An 11,894-nucleotide genomic window follows, 5' to 3' on the forward strand; every position below is an offset into this window, starting at 1 on the left:
GGCGTGGTCGTAAGGAACTGAAAGCGGCGTCCGTGGCGGCGCATGTTACGCCGTCTAGATCTCGAGCGACAATCACGTCAACTTGTACTGCAATATGGGATCGCGTGTCCGATTACAGATCCCTCTCTTGCTACGCGCCAACCGAACTTCGTCCTTCGTCGGGCGCATAACTAAAATAACAATGGGCTTCTCCAAAGCTCTCACCCTTTCGCTCCTCACCATCGCGTCGGCCTTCAAGGCTCCCGCGAAACAGTGCATCTGCGGGGGCGGAGGATGCCCTGCCTGCCTCGGTGGCCTCTCGACCCTCCAGGCCACGGCGACGCCGCTCATGGACGTCGCGAGCGCGGACATGTGCGAGTGCGGCGGCATGGGGTGCCCGTCCTGCGGCGGCGGCCTCATGCTCGCCGCAAAGCCCGACATTTGCGAGTGCGGCGGGCTCGGGTGCCCGTCGTGCGGCGGCGCGCTCGCGGCCCCTGTCCCCATCAAGCGGGCCAAGAAGTCGCGCCGGGTGCGCATGCCGACCTTGTAAAGCCCGACGTCGGCGCTGAAAAAGATGCGCGCCGTCCCTGGACGCGCCGCGCGACCCGCGCGCGCGGCGTTTATGTACGTAAGGCGCGCCGCGGCGCGGGGGCATTCATGTCCTCGGGGACGTCCTCCACGATCGTCGGAGAAAGATAATCCGCCGCTTACCAGAAACGGCGGCGGGCGCGACGATCGCGGACGCGAGCGCGCCTCCGAAACAAACACGCCGTCACTCGCCGAGGCCCGGGATGGTGTGGGTGAGGCGCTGGCGGATGTCGGAGCCGCGGCGCTTGCGCTCGTTCGTGAGGAGGAAGAGGCGGCGCTCCTCCTCGGAGAAGCCGCGCGTCTGGACCCGGTAGTGCGGCGTGACGCGCGGGGGGCCGCCGAACTGCTGGCCGTGGACGCCCATGTTGATGTGGCCGCTGCCCGCGGGCCGCTGCGGGTAGACGCCGTCGACGACGACGCCGAAGGCGTTGGGCCCGCCGAGCGCGCCCTGGCCCTGGTGGTCCTCGCACGCGAGGTCCCACGAGATGCCCGGCCGCCGGTCCACGTTGCAGCCCGCGCCGTGGAGGTTCATCTGGGCCGACGTCGACTGGTTGTAGCGCGGCTGGACGCGGCCGCTCCGCGACCGGAGGAGCAGGTCGCGGCTGAACGCGCCCGCGTCGCGCCGCGGCGGCGCGCGGAACGGGAGCGCTGGCGTCGCGGCGCGCGCGAGGGGCATGTCCTTGACGAGGCGCAGCTGGGGGTGGCTCAGCCACGCCGCGGCCATGCGCGGCGCGCCGACGACGGGGTCCGCCGGCGCCTCGTAGACGGGCGCGTCCCAGACGTGCTTGCCCGCCGCGGCCCGCTGGAGCTCCTCGGCGCGACTGAGGCGCCGCGGCGACGGCTCCGGCGGCCGCCCGAACTGGACGTCCCAGGCGCGCGCCTTCTGCTTCGCGTCCTCCCAGGGGTTGCGGCTGAAGGTCGAGTTGCCGAGCGAGTCGTCGTCGTCGTCGCGCGCGTCGGCGAAGGGCAGCGGCAGCCCGGGCGGCGGCGGGCCCAGCGGCGAGCCCATCTCGTCGAGGGCCGCGAGGTGGGGCGACCGCCCGGCGCTCCAGACGCCCGCGCGCAGCTCGCCCTCGCCCTTGTGCACGCTGTCCATGCCCCAGGTCACGGAGCGGATGCTGTGCTCCGCCAGCGAGTTCTGGTTGAGCATGGGCGACCCCAGCGAGTTCGACGGCGACCCCAGCGAGTCGCCGTCCCACGCCGGCTCCATGACGCTCTTGAACTCGCGCAGCGGCCCGCTGGCGCCCGACGAAGCGACGCTCATGGCGCTGGGGCTGCCAAACGGCTTCGTTGGTAAAGGTGCTGGGCAACATGCTGTCGAGCTGCCCCGACTGGCAGCAGATCTTGCGCGCGCAATGGCCAGGGCGCGCCGAGGGCATTCAATGGATGGAAAGGTTTTCGGCGCGCTGCTGCTTGTGCTCGTGCCGGCAGCGCGCGCGCTGGGCAGGGCGCAGCCGCATGCAAACGCCGTCGCACGGCGGAGCGTCTTGGGCGGCGCGGCGGCCGCGGCAGCAGCAACGCTTCTCCCACGACCCGCCCTCGCCGGCCTCGAGGAGCGCGACCGCGGCATGAACGAGAAGGCCCTGCTCCAGAGCGACTTCACGACGGGACGGCGGCCGCCGCGCAAGCTCGACCTCGCGGCGCTGCCGACGGACGATCCCAAGTGGAACGCCTGGGGCGAGTGCGCCAAGTCGGGCGCGACGAACGCCTGCACGTACGTGCCGCTGAAGCAGCGCTACGACGCCTACTCGAAGTACGCGTCGACGGTCCGCGCGGGCGCCGAGGACTTTCGCGAGATCGGCGGCCTGCTGCGCACGGGGAAGCTCGAGAGGGTCGCGCTCCTGCTCGACGCGGGCGCCAAGGGCCAGGCGCCTGCGCCGACGCGCGCCGCCGGGCGCAGCGCGCTGCTCCTGGCGGACGCGCTCCTCGTCAGCGCGGCGAGCGGCTCGCTCGGCCGCGAGATCCTCGTGGCCCGCTTCTACGTCAACGAGCTCTTCTTCTCCACGGAGGAGGTCGTCCGGGCGCTCGAGGCGGAGGACGTCCCCCGCGCGCTCGACGCGTGGGCCCTCGGCGTCGACTCGTACAACTCGTACTTCACGGTCGTGAACCCGAGGATCGTGCCCAAGGTCGGCGAGCAGTTCGCCCCCGTGCGCGCCTAAGTCGGAGTACGCTTTCTCTTGGACGTCTCCACGTGCGCGCCTCGGGTCGTGCTATCGTCGCTTATGCTCCCGCTTGGACTTCTTCACGGCCCGCTCGAAGGCGTGGATGCGGTCGACGATCGCCTGCTTGTCCTCGCAGTAGACCTCGCCCGCGAAGATAAACTCGTCGAGGATGCGGTAGCAGCTCTCGAATTCGTAGATCAGGTCCAGCTCGCGCACGGTGCCGAAGTACTTGTCCAGGAGCTCGACGAAGAAGTGGATCGCCGCGGCCGCGAGGTGCTCGTTGTCGCCGCGGTCGACGCCCATGATCACGTAGAGCCCCACGTAGCGCTTGTACACCAGCACCGTCTCCCGCTTCTGACTCGGCGGCGGCGGCGGCGGCGCGAACGGGTCGGCGGCCGCGAACGGGTCGCCCGGCGGCGGCGGCGGCGGGCTCGGGACGCCCGCGAGGAGGAAGTCGACGAGCGGATCCGGGCCGTGGCGCGCGACGTGGCTCGCGACGGCGGTGCGCGCCTCGTCGTACGCGTGCTTCAGCGCCGCCGCGCGCGACTCGGCGTTGGTCGCCACCTTCTGCGCGGCCGTCGTCGCGGCGGCGACGGCGGCGGCGCGCGGCGCGGCGGCGCCGCCGTCGTCGAAGCTCGGCGCGGCGGCGCCGTCGTCGTCGAAGCTCGGCGCGGCCGCCGCGCCGTCGTCGTCATTCGCACCCCACAGCCTGCAAAAGTTGGCGAACTTCTCGTTGCGCGTCGACGCCAGCGCCTGCGGAATCGCACTCATGGTCGGATTGCGTCCTGGGACGCCGGGCTGCGCACGAAGGCCTGCCTGATGACTCTGGTCTGGTCCGCCTGCGACATGGTGACGTAGAACTTGCTCAGGCGGATCTTCCCCTGCTTGTTCATCATCAGGACGAAGTTGATCATCGCGCCGCGCGCGCCGCGACGGCGGCCGCGGCGACGGAGAGGCCGAAAGCGCGCTTCAAACAAAAATGATATTATTGTACTTGAACCCCACAAAACGCCGCGCTCTGGCTGCCCCCGAGTGAGAGCCCGCGTCGTGGTGGCCCTGGAAGACCGGGGGGGGGCGTCTATGTCCAGCCCCCGTCTTCATGTTCAGCTCGCTGTTCGGCTGCTGCGTGCGCCCCCCTAGCCGCAGCCCGTCGTCGAGCACTCCGAGCATGGGCGCGGGGCAGGTCACCGCGATCCACATCGAGGACCGGTCCGGGCGCTACGGCGTCGTCCCGCCGCCGCTGGCGGAGCCCATCGCCGGCCCGCCGCCCGCGTCGCGCGCGGCGATCCGGCGCGTGCCGCTCGTGCGCGTCCAGGCCGACGACCTGCGGAAGGACAGCAACGAGGCGTGCTGCGTCTGCCTGGAGCCGCACGAGGTCGGCTCCGTGGCCGCGCGGCTCCCCTGCGGCCACCTCTTCCACGAGCAGTGCGTTACGGAGTGGCTCACGCGCCACTGCTCCTGCCCCGTCTGCCGCTTCGAGCTCGCGACGGACGACGCGGCCTTCGAGCGGGGCCGCGAGCGGCGGTCGCGGCTCGAGGGCCGCCGCGTCCGCGTGCGGCGCAGCGAGGTCGAGCGCATGAGCGTGCGCGCGCTCAAGGACATCATCGGGGCCGTGGGCATGACGACGCGGGGCTGCTTCGAGCGCGGCGACCTCGTGAAGCGGGTGCTCGAGAGCTCGTCGGTGGACGTCGTGCCGGAGACGGTGCACGAGATGACGCGCGCGGAGCTCGACGCCATGACCGTCGGCGAGATCGCGCGCACGGCGAAGCGGCTCGGGGTCATCATGACCACGGCCCTCGAGCGCGACGACGTCGTCGATCTGCTCGTCGGGAGCGGCCGCGTGCTCGTCGTCGAGGACGGCCGCGACGCCGCCGACGGCCCCCGGGCCGAGGCCGCGAGCTCGGAGGCCGCGAGCTCGGGCGCGTCGCCCGCGGCCGCGAGCGCGGACTCGTCGCCCGCGGCCGTGACGCTCACGGAGGAGTCCAAGGAGGAGGCCGGCGACGACGACGCGCCGTCGCCGAAGCGGACGCGGCCCAAGGAGTCGGGCTTCAAGCGCGGCTTCCTCAACGCGCCCCCGTCCGAGAAGAAGAAGAAGCCGCCGCCCGCGGACGACTCATAACGATCAGCTGCACCTGGGGCCGTTAGCGTCGGGCTCGCTTCGCCGCGCGCGCGGCGCCGGCTCAGACGGCGTAGTTGCTGTAGCAGGAGGCCATCGGGAAGTCCGCGGGCAGCGGGTCGGGCTTGCGCGGCGAGCCGAGCGGGTCGAAGATCGCGCGCGCGTAGCGGAGCTTGGGGACGTTGAACTCGTCCTTGACGATCTCGCCGAAGACGAGCTCCCGGTCGCTGTCGAAGTTGTCGGAGCCCTTGGCGGCGACGGCGATGGTGCGCCGCGCGGCGAAGAGGCCCTTGTCCGCGCCCTGGCCGACGACGACGTCCTGGAGGAGCACGTCCGCGGGCTCGTACTCGAGGCGGAACGCGCCGAGGCTTTTCACGATCGCGGCCTTGCCGTTCTCGACGGTCCAGGGGCTCGCGGCGACGGCGTCGTCGGCGAGGCACTTGGCCTCGATGTCCGCGATGGCGCCCGTGAAGTCCTCGGCGGCCCAGCCCGCCGCCTTGAGCTTGAGCATGGTGCGCGTCTCGTTCGCCGTCATGCGAACGCGGCTCGCCTCCGGCGCGCGGCTCCAGGGCCCGCCCTCCGGTGCGAACTCGAGCCGCGGCACGACGGCCGTGCGCGACACGTAGGACTCGGCGTAGATGGGCGTCTTGTCGATGCCGCTCTTCTGGCTGAACCACGTCCCGCCGAGCGTCTCCTCGACGCCCGCGTCCGTCTCGTAGCGCAGGGCCCACTCGACGGCGGCGCGCGGCGAGTAGGCGCGCAGCCGCGCCTCGTCGATGAGCACGATGCCCACGCGGGCGTTCCAGCTGATGGACGCGAGCTTGCGCGAGATGTCGGGGGCGCGCGACGCCAGGAGCTCGTTCAGGGCGTACTTGCTGTTCTCCTTGACGAGGCCCTTGATGACGCCGCCCACGTGGGCCTGCATGGCCGCCGCTGCGATCTGCGGCTCGTGGGACGCTCGATTCCGTCGGCTCCGACGACGCGTGCACCGAGACACCCGACAAGATCGAGCAGCCGCAGCGTGCTCAAGTGACAAGGACAGAGCGTTCAACACTGACTTTATAACTTCACAAATCCAAGCTGCCCCCCGAGGGACCTCTCTAGCGCAGAGGCTGCCTCGGGCGCATCTCCGCGCCGCGCGGCGCCGCGAGCATGTCGGAGCTCAAGTCGGAGCGCACGGGCTCCGTGGCGCCCATGGCGTCGACGTCGGCGGCGTCCCTGCTCACGTCGTCCATGTCGTCGCAGGGCCCGTCGCCGGGCAAGATGGCGTCGCCGTCGGCGGCGTCGCTGCTGAGCGGCTCCTGCGCGAGCCCGAAGAAGACGTCGCGGCGGCCCAAGTCGCGGCGGCGGCCGCGCGCGTCGCGGGGCTGCCCCGCGAACATCGAGCCCATGCTGGAGCCACAGCCCGGCGCGGACGCGCCGGACCGCTACGAGTCGCGGGGCTCCTGGAGCTACACGTGGTGGCTGCCCGACGACCTCCCCGAGGGCGAGGCCGTGCCGTTGGGCACACAGGTCTGCGTCCCCGCGCGGGGCGGCCTCCCGCCGCACCTCGCGTTCGTGCCCTACAAGCAGCCCCCGGACGGCGGCCATCCCGTCTTAGTGTTCCTCCACGGGTCCGGCGAGTCCGCGCCGACGCCGCTGCGGCGCGTCGCGCTCCAGGGCCCGCCGCAGACGGCGGGCCGCGACCCGGCGAGCCTCGACTTCGCCGTGCTGTCGCCGCAGAAGCCCAAGGGCCGCGAGTTCGCGGACGACGACGTCGCGGGCGGCATCGTCAAGCTCGTCGACGCGTACGTCGCGTCGCACCGCGTCGACGCGTCCCGCGTCTACCTCACGGGCGTGAGCGCCGGCGGCGTCGGCTGCTGGGGCCTCGGGGCGCACGCGACGTACCGCGCGCGCTGGGCGGCGATCGCGCCGATCTGCGGCGGCCTGCGGAGCCGCGGCATGCGCCACGGCGCCAGGGCGCTGGCGGCGACGCCCGTCTGGTGCTTCCACGGCGCGAACGACGACGTCCTGCCCGTGTCCATGTCGGACACGACGGTCGACGCCTGCGCGAGGGCCGCGCGGTCCGCGCCGCTCCGCTACTCGCGGCTGGAACACGCGGCGCACCGCGACTACGGCTGGCCCTGCGCGGGCGTCCACGACCGCACGGGCCACGCGGCCTGGGTCCACGCCTACTACCCGCCGGACCGGCCCGCGGGCGACGTGCCCCTCTACGCGTGGCTCCTGGACCAGTCCCGGAGCCAGGACGCCGCGGAGGCGGACGAGCCGGAGCCCTGGATCGTCGGCGCGTCGAAGCCCGTCCACCCCATCACGGGCCTCGGACCGAGCCCCGGGAACCAGGTAAGGAGGTGACAGGCACGCGTCGGGGACGGCAAGTACGGCGCGCCAAGGATGAAGCTGCAGTTCGCGAGGTGACGACTTCATCAAGTGCGTGAGGCGACCGATGTGCACGCGCTGAGGACGATCAGCGCTGAGAGACGATCATGAGGCTCTCCTTGCTCTCCCTCGCCGCCGCGTACGCGTTCGTCGCGCCAAACACGCGACGTGCGCATGCGCCGCGCCGCGCGCATGCGCCGCGCCGCGCGCTCAACGCTGACGAGGCGACGCCGAAGGTCAACGCGACGCGGTGGCTCAGCGGCGAGCCGCTTCCGTCGGCGCCGCGGCGGTGCGACGAGCAGCCGGACAGACAGGGCGACGCGGCGCCGTTGCGGCCGACGTCGATGGCGCGCGCCGTCGGCAGCGGCCCCAGGAGCAGCGCCTCGCAGCGGTCGTCGGCGACGGTCCGCGGCGCCGCGTCGGGCCGCGGCGCCGCGCTCGGCCACGGGCTCGGCGGCAACGACAGCGGCGGGCTCGGCGGCGGCGGCGTCGGCGGCGGCGGCGGCAGCGACAGGAGCGGCGGCGGCGACCCGAAGGCGTCGGCCCGCGGCGCTGAGCGCCGGCCGTCGGCGACGGCCCGCCGAGGCGACGCCGCGTCCTCGCCCCCGTCCTCGCCCCCGTCGAAGGCGAAGCTGCGGCGCATGTCGCGCAGCCTCTACGTGCGCGGCGAGCGGCGCCTCGGGAGCGGGCGCTACGAGGACGCCGCGGACCTCTTCCGCGAGTGCGTGGCGCTGACGCCCAAGGACTCCTACGCCTGGCGCGCGCTCGCGACCGCGCTCGCGGCGGACCCCGGCGGCCGCGCGTCGGACGCGCGCGACGCGTTCGCGCGCGGCGCGGCGCACTGCGGCAGCGTGCACCTCGTCCACGCCTGGGCGAGCTTCGAGGCGGCGGAGCAGCGGCACGACGCCGCGCGGGGGCTCTACGAGCGCGCGCTCGCGCTCGACCCGGCGTCGGCGTACGTGCGGCACGCGTGGGGCGTTTTAGAGCGCGACGTCTTCCACGACGACGCCAAGGCCCTGGCGCTCTTCGAGGACGCCAGTGCCGCCAAGTCGGCGCTGCTGGACGTGGCGGCGGCGGAGACGCGCTACGGGGGCGACGTGCGCCGGCTGCGGGCGCACCTGCTGGAGCTCCTCGGCGCGCGGTCGCCGCGGCGCGACGACGCGGTCGTCTACCGGGCCTTCGCGCGCTGCGCCATGAGCGGCGACGAGCGCGTCGCGGCGCTGCAGCGCGCGCTCGAGGCGGAGCCGCGGAGCGGCGCGGCCGCGGTGGAGCTCGCGGAGGCGTACGAGGACGACCTGGGCGACGCGCGGCGCGCGCGCGCGTTCCTGCGGTCCTTCCTCGACGGCGGCCCGCGCAACGGCACGAAGGCGCGGGACCCCCGGGGCGCGTCCCAGCGGCGCTGCGCGGCCAAGGCGCTCGCGCGGCTCGAGCGGGACGCGTTCGGGAACCTGGACCAGGCCGCGCGATGGTACGCGCGCGCGCTCCGCGAGGACAGCGCTTCCGGAAAACCCGACTGCGGCGTCGCCATCGCCGCGGCGGAGTGCGCCGTCGAGCGGGGGCACCACGCGCTGGCCCGGGAACTGCTGGGCCGCGCCGCGAAGGCGCACCCGAAGCGCGCGAGCCCGTGGATCGCGCTCGCGAAATTGGACGTCGCGCGCGGCGACCGCGACGCCGCGGAGCGCTGCTTCGGCGTCGCCCTGAAGGCGGAGCCGACGCACGGCGCCGCGTCGCTCGCGCTGGGCAAGTGCCGCCACGAGGTCTGGCGCGACGCCGAGGGCGCCAAGGACGCGTACAAGGGCGGCCTCGCGACGCTGCACCGCGACCGCGAGACGTCGCGCGCCTACGCGCAGTGGGCGCCGGCGCTCTGGCACGCCTGGGCCCAGGTCGAGCTCGCCCAGGACGCCCACGGCCGCGCGGCGACGCTCCTGAACCGGGGGCTCAAGGAGATCGGGTTGGCAAAGCGCAAGCGGCGGCGGCTGCCGAGCCACGGCAAGGACGAGGCGTTCCTCCGCCACAGTTTAGGGAGCCTCGAGCTGCGGCGCAAGCGGCCCAAGGAGGCGCTGGACGCCTTCCGGTCGGGCTACGCGCGCCTGGAGCCGACGACGCGGCCGACGCGGCGCGACCGGTCCGCGAGCCTGCTGCTGCTGGGCGCGGCGAAGGCGTCGGCCGCGCTCGAGGCCGCGCGGCGCGACGCCGACGAGCGCGCGGCGCCGCCGGGCCCGTCGCCCCTCGCGAAGAAGGCGGCGGAGCGGCTCGCGGGGTCCTTCAAGCGCACGTTCTGGCGCCGCGACGCCGCCGCCCCCCTGAAGACCGCGCCCGAGTGCTTCGATCTGGCGACGCGCGCGGACCCGTCGCACGCCGAGGCGTGGACGGACTGGGCGGCCTACGAGCTCAAGCGCGGCGACCCGGAGGCCGCGGCGGCGCTGCTGGACGCGGCGGCGGCGGCGCCCATCGTCGCACCGTCCGTGGACCTCGCCAAGGCGCGCGCGGACCGCGCGCTCCGCGACGACGACGGCGACGGCGACGCGCCCGACGCGAGGCGCGCCAAGGCGCGGCGCCGCGAGCGGCTCGCGGAGGCGCGCCGGGCCCTCGCCCTGGGCGCCGCGCGCTTCGTCGACGGCGTCGACGAAAGCCTCGCGCCGAACCGGGTCCTCGAGGCGCTCGACGGCGCGCTCCCGAGGCGGTCCGAGCGGGCGCCGCCGGGCAAACGCGGCGCGGCGCGGGCCGGCGCGGCGCAGCTGCTGGCCCACTGGAGCGACCTCGAGCTCAAGAACGGCGGGGACCCCCAGGCGAAGCGGCTCGCGACTTTGGCGCTCCGCGCGGACGGCGCCTGCGCGGAGGCCCACGTCGCGCTCGGCAACGTGCTCGACCGCCGCGGCGACGCGGCCGCGGAGGCGTGCTTCGAGGACGCCGTCGCCCTCGACCCGGCGCTCGGGCCCGCCCACGCGGCGCTCGCGGCCCTGCGGCGCAACAAGGGCGACTTCGGCGGCTGCCGCGCGGCGCTCGCGCGGGGCCTCGACGACGCGCCGAACTACGCGCACCTCTGGCACGCGGCCGCGGAGCTCGAGGCCATCCTCGGCAACCTGGACGGCCTCGCGAAGCTCCACGAGCGCGCGCGCGACGCGTTCCCGAGCGGGCTCCTGCTGTAAGAGGGTACCGCGACTTTCACCGACCGACTCGGAGCCCTCTCCCTTCAACGACCGGGGCAACGCGGCTGCAAGAAGCAGTTTTTTAGCGCCGCGCGAGCAAAACCACTGAAGGTAAAAGATGGGCGCCGCTCCGTCCTGCGACGGCGCGACCGTCGAGGCGGCCGTGAAGACGAACCGCGCCTTCGTCTTCATCAAGCCGCACGCGTCGAAGGACAGCGTCGAGGCCGTCGTGAAGGACAAGTTCGCGGCGACGGGGATCCGGATCCTCGCGCAGGGCGTCCTCGGCGGCGCGGAGATCGACGCGAAGCAGCTCATCGACAAGCACTACTACGCCATCGCGAGCAAGGCGACGATCCTCACGCCGGACCAGCTCGTCGTGCCCGAGGACAAGTTCGAGGAGAAGTTCGGGGTCTCGTGGAAGGACGCGCTCGCGTCGGGCAGGGCCGCGAACGCGATGCAGGCCTGCGAGAAGCTGGCGATGACGCCCGACGAGCTCCAGAGCGTGTGGAAGGGCGTCTGCGGCGCCGGCGGCATGATCAAGTTCGGCGGCGGCTTCTACTGCGGCAAGATCGAGAAGGGCGGCGTCGAGCTCTTCGTCTTCAACCCGTTCTTCATGGCCATGCGGTCCAAGTTCACGGCGCCGGAGGCGACGATCCGCTGGTTCGACGTCGAGTTCGACGTCGACAAGCTGTCCTGGGCCGACTTCCGCGGCACGGTGTTAGGGCCCACGGACCCGGCCAAAGCGCCCGACGGGTCGCTGCGCAAGGCCATCCTCGACGGCTGGGAGGCCCTGGGCCTCGCGGCCACGCCCGACAACACGGACAACGGCGTCCACGCCTCGGCGAGCCCCTTCGAGGCGCTGGCCGAGCGCGCGAACTGGCTCGCCGCCGACGTCGAGGCCGACTCCTACGGCAAGGCGCTGCTCGCGTGCGGCGTGTCCAAGGAGACGATCGCCGCGTGGGCCGTCGACCCCCGCGTCCCGTTGGGCGGCAAGGAGGGCTCCATCTTCGACGCCCTCGAGGACCTCAACGCCAACGACTGCCTCTTCAAGGCCGTCCACTACGCGCAGTGCGCCTAGAGGGGGGAGGCGGCGTATCTAACACGGACCGTTCGGCTCGCGACGTGCGGGGTCCGTTTTTCATCCGCTGTTTTGCGAGGCCTGCGGCGGGGAGTCTCTGGTGTGCAACTTTCCTTCAAGATGCTAAGATGTCGCTGGGCTGCTCAGCATGAGGCAGCTTTAAACGCGCTGCCGCGTCGCGAGGACCACGGCGTCGACGCGGAGATGGCTGTCCGCCATTCACCCACAGAAAGCCATGGCATGACCTCTCGCGCGCGGCGTCAGGCCGCAGAGCGTCACCTCGACAAAGCCTTCTTTCCGGCGATCCTCTCCTGCCTCTCATGGCAGGATCAGGTCAAAGCCAGTCTTCTCTGCCGCGACATGCTCGAGCGCGTGCCCGATGCGACGTGGCGCACTGCATGCCACGAGCGCTACGGCCAGTGCACCAACTGTAGCTGGTTCGGGAG

General features: G+C 73.1%; 3 protein-coding genes across 3 annotated transcripts; 2 read left to right on the plus strand and 1 right to left on the minus strand.

Moving 5' to 3' along the window:
- Positions 1-2,777: 2,777 nt before the first annotated feature.
- On the minus strand, positions 2,778-3,643 carry AURANDRAFT_58930 (hypothetical protein; the record flags this gene model as incomplete). The annotated part of the gene is made up of 3 exons (XM_009037474.1): positions 2,778-3,087; positions 3,436-3,482; positions 3,536-3,643. 3 exons carry the CDS (start codon positions 3,641-3,643, stop codon positions 2,778-2,780), a joined length of 465 nt encoding a protein of 154 aa, XP_009035722.1.
- A 434-nt stretch (positions 3,644-4,077) lies between these two features.
- AURANDRAFT_17903 (hypothetical protein) lies at positions 4,078-4,236 on the plus strand (the record flags this gene model as incomplete). Its single annotated transcript, XM_009037411.1, has 1 exon — positions 4,078-4,236. A coding segment is annotated over one exon (159 nt), but the record flags the coding sequence as incomplete, so codon positions are not given.
- A 1,761-nt stretch (positions 4,237-5,997) lies between these two features.
- Positions 5,998-11,448, plus strand: AURANDRAFT_63300 (hypothetical protein; the record flags this gene model as incomplete). The annotated part of the gene is made up of 3 exons (XM_009037412.1): positions 5,998-7,185; positions 7,458-10,366; positions 10,587-11,448. The coding sequence occupies 3 exons, from the start codon at positions 5,998-6,000 to the stop codon at positions 11,446-11,448; spliced, it is 4,959 nt and encodes a 1,652-aa protein (XP_009035660.1).
- Between the last annotated feature and the right edge of the window lie 446 nt (positions 11,449-11,894).

This window comes from Aureococcus anophagefferens (assembly GCF_000186865.1).
Source record: "Aureococcus anophagefferens unplaced genomic scaffold AURANscaffold_6, whole genome shotgun sequence".
NCBI classification, from domain to species: Eukaryota; class Pelagophyceae; order Pelagomonadales; family Pelagomonadaceae; genus Aureococcus; species Aureococcus anophagefferens.